Here is a 13917-nt window from a genome sequence, read left to right as displayed (position 1 = left end):
GAGACGAGATAGATTCCTTGTGTAATACAAATGAACTTTTCGTTTTTGAAATTTGTGCAGTAATTTGCATTATTTTATCATATTGAGATATTTTGATGAATTTCTGGAAAATTCGTACAGAAAGTTGACTTGTCGCACCGACGGGCATCTGTTTTCACTCAAACAAAGTAAAACCTTTCGGTCTCACAATGAAGACTAATTGCAGTGTAAATCTGCAACAACTATAAAAGTGGACTTGGACCTCAGGTGTTTGACGAGGCTGCACGCCAACCCAAACTTGTTGCCCAGATCATTAATGTGGTTCAGGATTGGCTGCTGTTCTGTTTAGAAAGTAAGTAACTCCGAAAATAAAAGGGCAAATGCAACAGTAGCTCTGCTGCTGTTTCGTCACATCCCATTTACAAATTATCTTTCCCTGCAGAGTTTCGGCGTGGGAAACAAAAAGACAAATATTTGCTGAAATAAAAACAGCAACTTGCTGACAGAGAGGAAAGCGGGGAGAAGAGATGGTACAGTGGTGAGAGGAGGACGAGCTGACTGATAGGCCCTGAAATGGGGGGATATGGGGAAGGCGTCTTGGAGACAAAGCCCCTGAGGCCTGCGAGAGGCAGATTACTGCCTCCTCTTCCTCAGGCTCGTCCCTCCATCTCCGTCTGGAGGAATGCAAATTCTTGTTATCTCCTCTATGCTAGTAGAGACTGCGCCCGTCCGTTCCTCCTCACCATCATCCAGAACGTCTCTGAAGCCGAGTCAGCTTTCCAAGCGATCGAGGATCAAGAGGGGGAAATGAGACGGTGATGATAATGATGATAAGAGACACAACAGATTATTTCTTTATTATTCCAGAGGCAGTTAAACGCTGCCTAACATCTCTGGAATAGTTGGGTAGAAGCAGCGCTTTAGTCTTTGATGTGATAATAGCTGGTTGGCGTGTTGTGGTTTTGCCGTCAAGACTCAAGTGGAAAATTGCTTTGCACACTCTGGCAAACACGTCTGCTGCGTCACGTGTCTCTCTCACACACACACACACACACACACACACACACACACACACACACACACACACACACACACACACACACACACACACACACACACACACACACACACACACACACACTCGCGCACACGTCTTGTGATACCCCCGCCTCCTTATCCGCATCTATCAGGATGTGCTGGGCCACTTGGCACATCGAGTCCTGTTTCCAGTCCAAACCCACTGGTCTGGTTTCTCCACCAGTGAAGTCTGGTGTGCTGAGTGCTGGGAGTGGTTTGTTTTTTTCCCCCCGGTCTAACAGGCTATCCCGCAGAGGTGAGGGCTGTAAATGCTCTTGTATCAGGCTGACTGCTTGGCTAGCAGAGTGTTGTCGGTGGTTTTGTTCTGTGGTTTGTGCCAGACGAGGTTTTTCAACCCTGAATCTTCTCATTTAATTTCCCAGAAGCAACATCTGAAGAAGTGACTCATTGTTTGGTTATTTTCAGTATTTTTGGGTGAGATCTCTTTCCAGTATATTAGCCACACCTCACTCACAGGTAGACTAAATACCAGACACACACACACACACACACACACACACACACACACACACACACACACACACACACACACACACACACACACACACACACACACACACACGCACACACACACACGTTGCACACGCACGCACACACACGTAAATGCACGCACGCACACACACACTCATTTTATATTTTGTAAATCTCACCACACTCATTTTATAAATCTCACCACATTCCTTACTAAAACCCCCACAGCAATAAAAACTGTCTGTGTACAGTCTAATATGTCAAGCACATGCAGTATGTCCAATAATAACCCTAATAACTACTATTGAGAGAGAAGCGTCCAAGAGCAGTGTTCACTTACCACCAGTCGCCACGGTGATTTCACGCAGGAAATGTCCGTAAAAAGGGAAATCGAAGGACAGATTAACTCTCTGTGAGGGAAAAACAGACAAATGACCCCAGTCAGGAAGATAAAGGTACAAGGAAGCATCCGAGAAGAGACTGTTCTCATCTCAAAAACAACCAGAGGATTTAGATGTGAGGGAAAAATGTGGAGAAAACATTGAGGTGTGTTACATCTGCTCTACTTTGTGGGTGAATCGGTGGTCATTTCTAAGTAGAAACAGAATATAAATCTAAAGAAACTAGAAACAAATTATGGACTTTGTCAAGTATTTGTCGAAAAGGAAAGAAGTGTTGATGCCCACCTAAATATACAACAATATGTTTATTAAAGAGGATTCAAACTGTATTTGCTCTTCTTTAGGCATTAATGGGTAAATATCCGTATAGTTAATCTATAGATCTCTATTTAATAGAATATTAGGAATATTTCAAATTCTCTGCCTAAGTGTATAATAAATTAGATTTATAACAAGTATTTTTGTTTTAGTCATACTAGCTTTTAACTCTGGTCAATTATCACATACTTTGTTTTAAGGTCAAATACCTGCCATACTAAACGGTAGCAAGAGTTAAATTAACAGGCTAAACTGAGACAAACATGGTGAACGTTACATCAGCTAAACATCAACATTTTAGTATTGTGAATATGTTAGAATGCAAATGTTAGTATTTAGCTCAAAGCACTGCTGAGCCTGATTACTGCCTCAAAGAGCTGCGAGCTTGACTGATGACTCTTAGTCTGCCAAAATGCTTGTTCAGAAACGCTTGTTGGGTGGTCAGATAGTTTTGGAAAAAGGGCAAATATGTGTCTCCCTGTCTCCATGAGAGACAGCTTTTGATTTTTCTATTTTCCGTGGTCAAACAACGTGCTGTAGACTAGTTTTAAATTACCATAAACTTAAAAATTGAAATTTGGGTTGTCTCATAAGAACAGAATTTTGACATATTCTTCAAATCTTAACAAAAAATGTCCAGGTTTTGTCTCAGTATCTCATAATTTTTTCTGACCATAAGTGTCAGACATCGGTTTTTCTGGTCCTGGCAGAAATGGGCTCATATACTTTTTCCAAATATTTTTACGTGAACTAACACATAGCAAAAATTCTTCAAGAAACTATTGTGTTCTAAATTAACTTACGAGCCAAACATTTACATTAAGCTACCACAATCTATGGTTTTCATATTCATTATTTTTGACTCTGGACTGAATATGATGCAATGACTGCAAGAAAATGTTATGGAGATCGACAGTCCGCAGTAAACATGCAGCTTTATACACGGTCTTGGATTATGCCGGGGGGAGTAATCCTGTGGCGAACCAAGATGAATTTTACAGACCGTACAGTCAATCCAGAGCTTAACTTCTCTGCAATCATCTGATGAATTTGACCTCTGCGACTGTGTTTTGCTTTACGAACTTCTTAGCTAATTTCTTTCATTGTCTGGGCCAAAGCACTGGCAGGCAGCAGAGCTCAGAGTGAGCAAGTTCTCTCCGAGTTGTATTCAGTTTCTCAGGCTTTTAACTGCCACATTATAAACTCTATTTGTTTAAGACGTTAGTGTGCTGACGCTGTGCCACGGATCTCCTCAGCACAAATGGTTTTCAATTCTTCTTGTGCTACAATCTCAAAATCAAATTATTCAGCCAAGATTTCCAGGCCTACCTTAAACTCCGAATCGCTCGGCTGACCGTTGAATTGGGAATTTTACTTATTGATTTTCTCAGAAGAAGCCAAAGTCAGAGAAACCTCCCACATCCCTGCTCTGCTGTTTGGAAGACAAGTGTCGCCTCTCAGCCAGGACAGTCTGAAGAAGCTTAAATGAACAGCCAGCCTCAAATTGCATGGTTCAATCCATCATTACATGACCGAAGGTAGAGTAGCAGAATGTAAAATGTGGGACTCTATTCTATCTCCTCGCCAGCTATTGTTCACCCTGGGTACTTTCTCTCTCTTTTTTTTTTTTGTGCTGCCATGCTGCTCTGTTTCTCCAGTCAGTCTACTGCTGCCTTGTGTGACTTCATCAGTATGCAGCTCACACGAGTCACCTGCCTGCACCGAGGTGGAGGGAGAAAAGCTTTCTAAGTTTACTGCAGAGACGCTTTTAAACGGTTTAAATGCATAAAGAATACTTTGCTGTTTTTAACCTCACGTTCACATTTTTATGATAATGGTAAAAGAAATGAGAGTACCGTGGCCCCTTCACTCACGTCTGTGTGGTAAGGATGTGTTGTATCATATTTTTCACGACATCAGTATCCATTTTAATATATGAAAAATGAATAACGTCATAATGTCAGCATTCTGATATTCTGTCAGTATTACGTAGCGTTACGATACAAAGTACATTTCATGTGCAAGGGGAACACATATTGCGTCTGAAAGCAGCTCCTCTGTGGAGAATTTAGTTCCAAAAAGTGCAGCACCTTCAGTAATTTAAGTAGTTTAGTAACACAAGATCAGATTTACAAAAAGCCTCAGTAATATGTAGGTTTTTACTGATATATTTGAAGGCAAACTTCATGCTGACGTACAGTACAAAACTACATTGTTGCATTTGTATGTTTATGAAATCAATAATAAGGTTATTTTCAGTGTTTTGTGAAGAATATTGTCATCGCTAAATACCCTGAAGCATTATTTTATATATGACTATATCAGCCACTCTTAATGTGTGCTGACAAAAAACACAATAGTTTCTGTTCTGTAACTTCTGTTACTGTCAACCTAAAAGTTGTGGATAATGTTTGTGCCTGAACATATAGCTGAACACATTCATAAATCACATATCTCTTTGTTACAGAGAAAACACATCTGGTTTTATCTTTGTTTATTTTGCCATTTTGAAAACACCACCAAAACTAAGTGGCTGGTGAGTATCAGCAACTGATGCCTGATATGAGCGGTGTCATAGCGAGTGTGCATGTGTCTGTGTTTGTGAGGTCACAGGACCTCGACCTGCAGGCTGTGTGTCCAGATCACCTGCTAAAAAAGTCAACTCGAACGTTCATTATGAAGTAAGTCTCTCGTGCCGTTCGACTTACCGCCGCTTGTCTGTGTGTGTTGGACAGAATCCCGTGGATCTTCACTTTGTCCTTGTCCATCTGGTCAACGTTTACCCACAAGTCCCTGCTCATCAGATCTGACGGGTTGTATGTCTTCGATGTGTAGTAGTTGTGATCTGTGTCCTCCTAAAGAACGACAAAACAATGTGCGTCCTGTGAGTTTACAGACTGGACTCAGTGGAAATACTGCGAAGAGGCTCAGTACAACACATGTTATCTAGAGGAGTGTAATACTACTGCTGTGCCGCTCTGTGAGTTACACTGATGTAGTCTTATATACAGAAATATGAGCACAGATTCATAAAGAGACATCCTGCGGCTCTGTTTCTATAAGCTGCCTCATGCACTCATAGCTCTAAATAAAGAAACAAATGGAAAGTCAATATCATGGGGTATTTTTTAATTTTGCTGCAGAACAAATTACCAGCTAAATGAAATTAGAAGACAATACCAATCGTTTAAATTATACAGTGAGTGCATACTTTGTTCATTCAACCCTCCACATTAAAGCACAATCAGTGCATGCATTGCTTTTAATGCCTCCTAATCAAATTAAATAACCAATCAACTACTTCCACTCTTAAAAAGCCTGAAACAAACTGCAAAGTCAGGGCTGCTTTTTTCTTTTCTTTTTTTTTTTCTCAGAGAAACATTCATGGACTTGTATAAGCCATGTGGGAGAGGCCTGTCTGCTTTTATTGTTTCCTGTGCAGAATTAGTAGGAATGCTTGTGTCGTCTCTTTCCCTCTGGGTCTAATGAGATGTCTTAGAACTGCGTCTTTACAACTATTCATGTTTTGCTGGATGGGGAAGTGTACACTGCTTCTGACTGTGATCTGGCAAACTCACACAGCTCCACGGATACTTTGATATACGGGCGGTATAATTCAGAGCTACTGCGCTTTTGGTTGTCAGAAGGCCACGAGACAAACATTAATTAAAGCACAATCCTCCCGTGTTCAGTTTGTTTTGCTTCAAAGATTCATATTTTCCTCGGAGAGTTATAATCTAATAGCTCTACTAAATATTCAGCCTGGAATATAAGACGAAGAGGAGATCATGTTTCAGGCTTAGCGACGCCTCTGAGGGATTGATAAATATCACAATTCCAAATGGAGTTTAGTCGTGTAGGTGGTGTTACTTTTGATTCATTTGTAGATTTAAACAAACATTGCCAGAAGCCTTTCACTGCAACTTAAAGTGCAGACAAACCATGTCAGGGAAAAAAGGCCTCTCCAGGAAGCCTTATTCAGCACATTACTTCCAGAAGAGAAAACGAGGCCACTTGTGAAAGAGAGCAGGCGCAGACGCAGGGCCGTAAAGCTCCCTGCTCATCAGCAGAAGATGATTTTGGTCTCGTGGAGAAGTATTGCGAGAGATACAGGCTGCTCGGAGATGAGAGGGGGCCGGCTGGCAGTGCTTCACCCTCAGGCGGGGGGGTTCAAGTGTACAACACACAAAGTCCAGGGAGCATGACCGGAGAACTCGCACACAAAAATACACAAATATAGAGGGAGGTTCGGAGGGAGGGCGTGGGAGGAAGGTTCTGTTTCTTTAAATCAGCCGCAAAATGCTCAAGCAAGTGAAGCGTAGTACTTGATATCTATGTGTGAAAATACAAACATGGTGTGACATTTTTCCCGCACTGGCACCTTTTCAGCAGTGCGACGGGAGCATGTAGGCCCCAAGCCAAAGAACAGTCACCATCTCTACTCAATTACATCTCAGAAATATGGATTTTTTTTTTTAAAGTGCTTCTAAAGACTTAGTCTAATAAGCTCTTCAAGAACACAAACAGACATATTAATGCAAATGTTGAGTTATTTTTCAGTATCATTCGAATACAAATCAAAACAAAAACTTCATCACGAAAGCGGCCCGTGTTGTGCTAAATCATGGGTGACACTTTGACAAGTGTAAGCCTCAAGAATCCCTCTTTACTCTGCAGAGTCACCTTAATATGCACGCTCACATTGTGAAACACACCGGGACGAACAGACAGCTGATGCCTTTCATGAAGCTAAATCCAGAGCGGTTGTTAAGACGAACTGAGAGAAAAAAAATGGCGCGGAAAAAAAAATCACAGCTGACATTTTATAAATGTAAAACGTTTTGTGCACAAACCAGCAGCAGTGAAGAGTACTTTGAAGATATAGTATTTATTAGAAGCTAAATGGAAGATATATCTCTGTTTTCTCAGCAGACTGTGAGCCAAACCTCTCTACTGTACATTCACAGTCTGATGTGGTTGGTATACTGTAAGTCTGTATCACACACTGAATATGCACAACCATTTGAGGCAAATATAATATCCTGGGGCCATTTTAGGGCTTTTATTTTGAAATCTTGAAAGAGGAACAGTATGACTAAACTGTCATTGAGTGTATTTTAAATTCATTTGAAACCTGCAGTGCTTTTTATGCAATTTTAAATATGTTTGAACAAGAAAAACAACAGAATTACTCGTTTAAGTACATTTGTGAGGTGCATTTGAACCAAGCTGCGACCAACAGTGTCGTCACCCACTTGTATTTTAGCCGTCGCCATCTTGGTATTCTGGAGCCAGTAGTGACCATATTTTATCCCCTGAAGATGCAGCTTTTTGAGTACTAATATCTAAATAATGACAGGATTATTTTTAGATGGACAGCTAGAAAACTAAAAGGAAGAAGTGACTTTAGTGAATGACACCATAATGACTAGAAACAAATTATTGACTTTGGATTTCATGAGAGAAGTTGAATGGGAGTCTATGGAGTCAGAGCCTTTTTGGAGCCAAACCCTAGTGGCTCTCGGTGGAATTGCACTTCTGCATTGACTTCATTTTTCAGACCTGGAAGTTACATCAGTCTATATTTTGAACAGATCTGTAGTCATTATTACATTTTTGATTTAAAAAAAAGATAAAACAGCCTTTCTAAAAAACTGCATTATGGATAAATCCCTAAAATTATGTCAGATGTGTTTTTATTCAGAGATGTACACAAGTCTGTGGCGCTGAATTCCAACTGACCCTCACAGATGCTTCAGAAGTGGAGAAGTGGCTCAGAGAAAGCTAAACGGAAAAGGAGTGCGAGGAGAGGGGCGAGTAATAACAGCAGTTCATCTGTCCTTCATCCTGCAGCTCGATGGAGAAAACAGAAATCGCTGTTGATAATAGACCTTTTTGTGGTTCGAGCGCTCAAAAACAAACTGCAGAAAAGATTCGTTCAAAGTGCAAAAAGCCATCCCGGATTGACTCCCATCTCTGTCCGAGGCTTTTACTCGAGCTGCCCACGACATCAATATTGCATTATACCGAGACCTGAATATCTTGTGCCAACATGTTTTCACTTCTGAATGGCTTCTGAAGAGACCCTGAATAAAAGAATTTAGCTCTTTGCCTTTATGAGATTATTCTAAGTGTTTCACTGAAATAAAATGAGATGCTTGAAATGTTTCTTAAAACTCTGGAGACGGAGTCGTTGCTGCAACGAATTTTACAGAAAATAAAGCAAAAGTGCACTAAAAACTGTAATCCCCTCAACTGTGATCATGTCTCCACTCAAGAGGGCTTTAAGCTTTGAATAAATGTTTCAGTGTGTTGGGATTAAGATGCTTGTCGGCCAGCCTTCTTCTTCCTACTAATACCATTCTGAACATAAACAGACTCACGTACACATGCACACACACACCGGCAGTTAAATAACACTGAAGCCTGTTTGAAAAAGTATTGAAAGGACACCATCGCTCATGTGTGCAGCTCTTCTTCAGCTGATAATGCCTGTCATCCATTATTCGGTGCTACGCTCCGTCTCCTGCAGGAGAATGGTGGCGAAGCATCAAAATACTCGTCTGTGCTTGCGCCAAGTGATTTCAGAAACAGTAGAATGACACCACAGGATACACCACATTCAGATCATACTAGCTGGGGCTAACAATCAATGAATTAATTTACTATTGTCCTGATTAATCAATTCGTTATTTTTTTTTTTTTTACATATAATGTCAAAACATTTTCAGAGTCAATGGTGGTCTTGTTTTGTCCAACCAACAGTCCAAAAGGAACTCGAGAATATAACCTATTTGGTTGTGTTTCCTAACTTTTTTCTGCTTTTTCTAAATGCTAAAAGTGTGCTGGCAAATTTGTGAAGACATTTTCCTGCTTTACTTGAGTTTGGGCAACAAAAATGCTCAGAAATAGTGTCACTCTTTACATTTTTAACAAATATGATGAAACTGATTTTTAGTTTGGATGAAAATCAGGTGCTTTACTTTAAAAGCCATGAAAACATGGGAGAATAAACTCAGCAGGCTCTCTGAGGTGTATCCAGGCATCTAATGTATAATTTATGTGCACTCTGATCTGTGGTTGAACAGCAGATCTCATGAATTCGATTTGCAAACTGTCAAATGTTGCTGCACTTTAAAGAAACACACAGAGCGGACTACACAGTGAATACACAAGCTCGCGGCCTCGGCTGTCTTTGTTCATCTGAAGAAACGACTACAAACCGACATGCTGGCTGACTGACCCACTGAGAGAAGTCTACAACCTTACTGCTGGAGGACAACGCTTGGTTCGAGAGCCAAAACTGGAGCCGAGCGGCCTGAAATCTAAACAACTGAGTTCATCTGAAGAGCACTTCCAGAAGTTGCAGCAGCTGCCTGAAATGGTGCAGCATTACCGAGTTCAAACGCTGAGCAACATAGAGGCGGTAAACATCTCCCTCCAAACACATTATCCTCTGGGACTCTTTAACAAACATGACAAACTTAAAGACACAAAAACAGACACGTTTAGTGCAGGTTTTGATGACGGAGTGCGGCGAGGGTAAAAGCAGCACTGGGAATCAAGTGAACAGCTTGCTGCCTCGCCGTGTGAATTCTCTCCCTTAAGAAACACAAATAAACAGCGAAGGCAGTGAAGCACGTATCCCCGAAAAAGAGGCTTCTGAGCTGTAAAGTCCCAGACATCCAATAACAACTCTCCGCCGTAAACCACACCCTTATTACGACACATCAAAGCGAGCTAAACAAACAGCAGCAGGATGGATGGACCCCCCAAACACTGATGTACTGTGAGCTTTTACTGGGAACCTGACACGTCTGACATTTGTAAAGTTATCAGGACAGATGTAGTTCGGTGTAGATATAAATGTACACATTGGTTTCACAGGGAACACGAGGAGTTACTGTATATGTTTGTCTTGGCTTCACTTGTGCTGTTGCAATGTGATAGGGGATTTGAAAAAGTCTGCACAATTTATCATCTGCCACAAGTCCTCTGTATTTGTGCTTGTGTTACTCATAAAGATAAGACTTGAAATGTTGCCACCTGACAGCTGCACCACAGCAGAGATCCTCAAACTTCATGTGTTTACATGATGTTGTCATCTTGGTTGTTTATGCTGTAAATCTGCAGCATTCTGGAAGAGGGATTTTTCTGAAGTTTCAGAAAGTATTTCAAACGAGGGTGAGAGGACAGAAAGTGTTTCATGCTGCACAGATTGTAAAGCCCTGATGAGGCAGACTTGTGTTATTGAGTTGCAAAAATAAAACTGGCTTCGACGTGAGGTCCAGGTTCAGACAGGTGATTTCTCAGGCTGAGCGAGAGTTGAAAGCGGCGAGGAGTACAGAAGGTTAGAAGGTGTAACGCTTTTAATCTCAACGAACAATGAACATAAATACTGTGTTGCAGAGTAATGTGCACTTGTATATATTTGACTAACAAAGGAAGAACTGCCTTAAATTCAGTGACACTGACTCGTTCCCACAGTTTGTTCCAGCCTCATGGTGACCTGCAGAGAAGCTGTTTAATCTGGGTTAACGACCCGGACCCAATTAAATGCTTTAAATTATCTTTAAAAACAAAATACTATCAATAATAATAGAATATTTAGGTTTTACACTTTGAGGGTGTTTTTTTGTGAAGTATAAAGGATAACAGTTGAAATGACCATTTTATTTTAAAACTGTAAAGGAGTAATGTGTTTGTTATGTCAACAAATAATGCATCTTTAATCGGAACTTCTTCCCTCCATGCTTTCAGTTAACCATAACTAAGCTTTAAATACAGTACACAATAACCTAAAAGCTGGAGTTGAGGGAAACCTAAAAATAGGGCCATTATCCAAGAAAAATGTAGAGAAAACAAACAACAAAAACACAACAGCTAAATGCCACAAACAGTAACAGTGTGACGGCTCTCCTACTATCTTGGAGGCAGTCCTGGTCTACAATAAGGGGTAACTGGCTGACATGGCAGAGTTGTCAGTTACTGCAGCTCACCTGGGCCTTCCAAGATATAAAAGCTGAGTTTGGTTTTTCTTTGTTTCGTGTTTGCACCGCCGACATCTCCACAGCACATTTGTCAAACAGCCATTCACTGCTCACCTTGCAGACAGTACTGACTTCCACACTCCAATCTTAGCTTGTATTAGTTTATCTTTAATCAATTTAAATTGATTTCAGTGAATCTCTTACGTGGACTCTCTACTTGCCAGTTTGTGACAACAGCATGTCAGGACCAGCAGACTGAACAGAAACGTGGACGAGACCTGACTTAAATTTGGTGAAACTGAATCGTTCCCACAGTTTGTTTCAGCCTCACAGTGACTTGCAGACACCTGTAGCAGAGAAGCTATTTAACTGGTTAATCTGGGTTAACGATCCAGGGAGCTGCCGCAGTGACTAACAGTCATTCAGGGCAACAGACAGTCTGTTGTTAAAGCCACTGTTTTAAACCGACATGTCGAGGTGAGGTGAAGCTCTTGTTGGAAACTTGTGTCACGGCACCATTTAACCCAAACTGAGACCGACTGACCTCAGAGCAAAGACGAAGACAGAGACAGACAAGCTTTTCTTCACATCTATGAAGAAGACACTTGATTTATGGGTGTAAAAACCAACAGCAGTGAATCAATGGAGATGCATTCAATACACAAAAAAATAGAATTACTGCCTTGCGATTGTACGCCTCCGCCAACCACATAGTTTACGTGCATATCTGTTCAAACCCATATTGATGTTGCTGCAAAGAAGCTATAATTTCTAAAACGTGGATGCTTCACACACAACTTCCCTCCTGACAGCACAGATGATCTATCATCTATCACCATCATTTCTGTATGGACACCCTGGGGATAATGTCACCATTTTAGTATCTGTCATAAATGTGAAATACAGTCACCATCTCCCCTTCCACTTCTCAGTTATGGTGGTAAGTTATTATTCTTTTTTTCTGTTTTTATCCTATTAGATATCTGAGTGAAATGTTTTCCTAACTAACGTATGAATTGAATGAAGGCCACAAACATGTTTTGCGAGGTAACAGTTACTTTTGACCACCAAAATCTACTCAATTCATCCTGGAGTCCAAGTGAGTATTTCTCCCAAATTTTAAATGGGTCCCCCAAGGCATTCCTGAGATATCGCTTTCACAAGAATGGGACAAACAAATAGGATGGACGTGAGGTCATATTGCCCTTGACCTCTGACCTTTGATTACCAAAATCTATCCCCTTTATAATGAGTCCAAGTGAATTGTTGTGCCAACTTTGAAAAAGGTTCCTTAAGGTGTTCCTGAGATATCAAATCTACAAGAATGGAAAAGATGTGAGGTCACAGTGGCCGTGACCTCTGACCTTTGACCACTAAAATCAAATCACTTAACACTCAAGGCCAAGTGAATGGATGTGCCATATTTGAGGAAGGTCCGTGAAGGCTTTCCTGGGATATCACGTTCACAAAAATGGGAAAGAGGTCATGTCACAGTGACAGTGACCTCCGACGCCCAAAACACAATAACTTCATTGTTGAGGTCAAGTGAACATTTGTGCGAAATAACTTAAAAAATAATAATTTGATATAGGGCTGGGTGACGTCACCGAAAATCAATATTATAATTAATTCCAGACCAAATCAGGAAGTAAACGAAAGCGAGCAAATCTCATCTGAAATGCTCCCGGTGGGAAATGAAGCCACACGCTGTGACGGGCGCTCGCCGGAATTCACATGTAAGTGCTTCTTTTGAGACTCACTGTTTGGCATCAACAGACAACAGTCCCACAGGGAGAAACTGATGATACGACAGGAAGTCATTTCACCAGACTGGAGCGTAATACAGCTGAATGACCTTTTTAAGTGTACTTAAGGCTTAGATTCACATTTTTCTTTACAGGAAATTTGGTCGTAAATCACTGACTCGAACAGACAAAGCACGCTGATGGCAAGCAGGTGCGTCAAATAGAAATTATGACACAAAATAACTCCTGGAATGTGTTTTGCATCACAGGATGATGATATACAGCCTTGTGAAAGTGTAAAAGAGCAGATTTTTCCTTGAGGAGGACACAGCTCTTCCTCTATCCTCTTCTTTCCTCAGTTAAAGCTCTTTCAGTGTGGCGAAGACAGTTTCTGAAATCCAATCAGCTCTCTTCTGGGTGGAAGATTTCAGCTCAGCGTCTACCATTCCTGCCCTCTGCATATGAAGGCTTTTATTGTGTCAACAAAGTGCCGGTGGCAGGTGAGGGACTGTGTGTGTGTGTGTGTGTGTGTGTGTGTGTGTGTGTGTGTGTGTGTGTGTGTGTGTGTGTGTGTGTGTGTGTGTGTGTGTGTGTGTGTGTGTGTGTGTGTGTGTGTGTTGGGTACCGACAGGAGGAATGACAGGGTGTTTGTGCTGTGGACTGTATTTCCATTCTGCAACAACAAATGAGGCAGAGAGAGCGAAAACAATGACGAGGGCATGTTTGTGTCAGTGGGATGGCATGCAGGCATGTATGTGAGCATACGTGCGTGTGCGTGCGTGTGTGTGTGTGTGTGTGTGTGTGTGTGTGTGTGTGTGTGTGTGTGTGTGTGTGTGTGTGTGTGTGTGTGTGTGTGTGTGTGTGTGTGTGTGTGTGTGTGTGTGTGTGTGGATGTGACATTTACAGTTGTGTGAT

General features: G+C 41.3%; 1 protein-coding gene across 1 annotated transcript in view; it reads right to left on the bottom strand.

Annotated features, from left to right (window-relative positions):
* plxdc2b (plexin domain containing 2b) overlaps positions 1-13917 on the bottom strand; it is an 85338-nt gene that overhangs the window by 36668 nt on the left and 34753 nt on the right. Inside the window, exons 3-4 of the mRNA XM_069696315.1 lie at positions 4976-5122; positions 1889-1958 (exon numbers count right to left, since the gene is read on the bottom strand). Of these exons, the coding sequence (XP_069552416.1) occupies positions 1889-1958; positions 4976-5122 (217 nt within the window). The remainder of the gene's footprint in view (positions 1-1888; positions 1959-4975; positions 5123-13917) is intronic.

Source organism: Brachyistius frenatus, unplaced genomic scaffold, assembly GCF_029030835.1.
Source record: "Brachyistius frenatus isolate BFR_SWC_R1_liver_20210118 unplaced genomic scaffold, ASM2903083v1 Contig_21, whole genome shotgun sequence".
NCBI lineage: Eukaryota > Metazoa > Chordata > Actinopteri > Embiotocidae > Brachyistius > Brachyistius frenatus.
The sequence above is the reverse complement of the archived record's forward strand: the minus strand, read 5'-3'. Positions and strand labels throughout refer to the sequence as shown.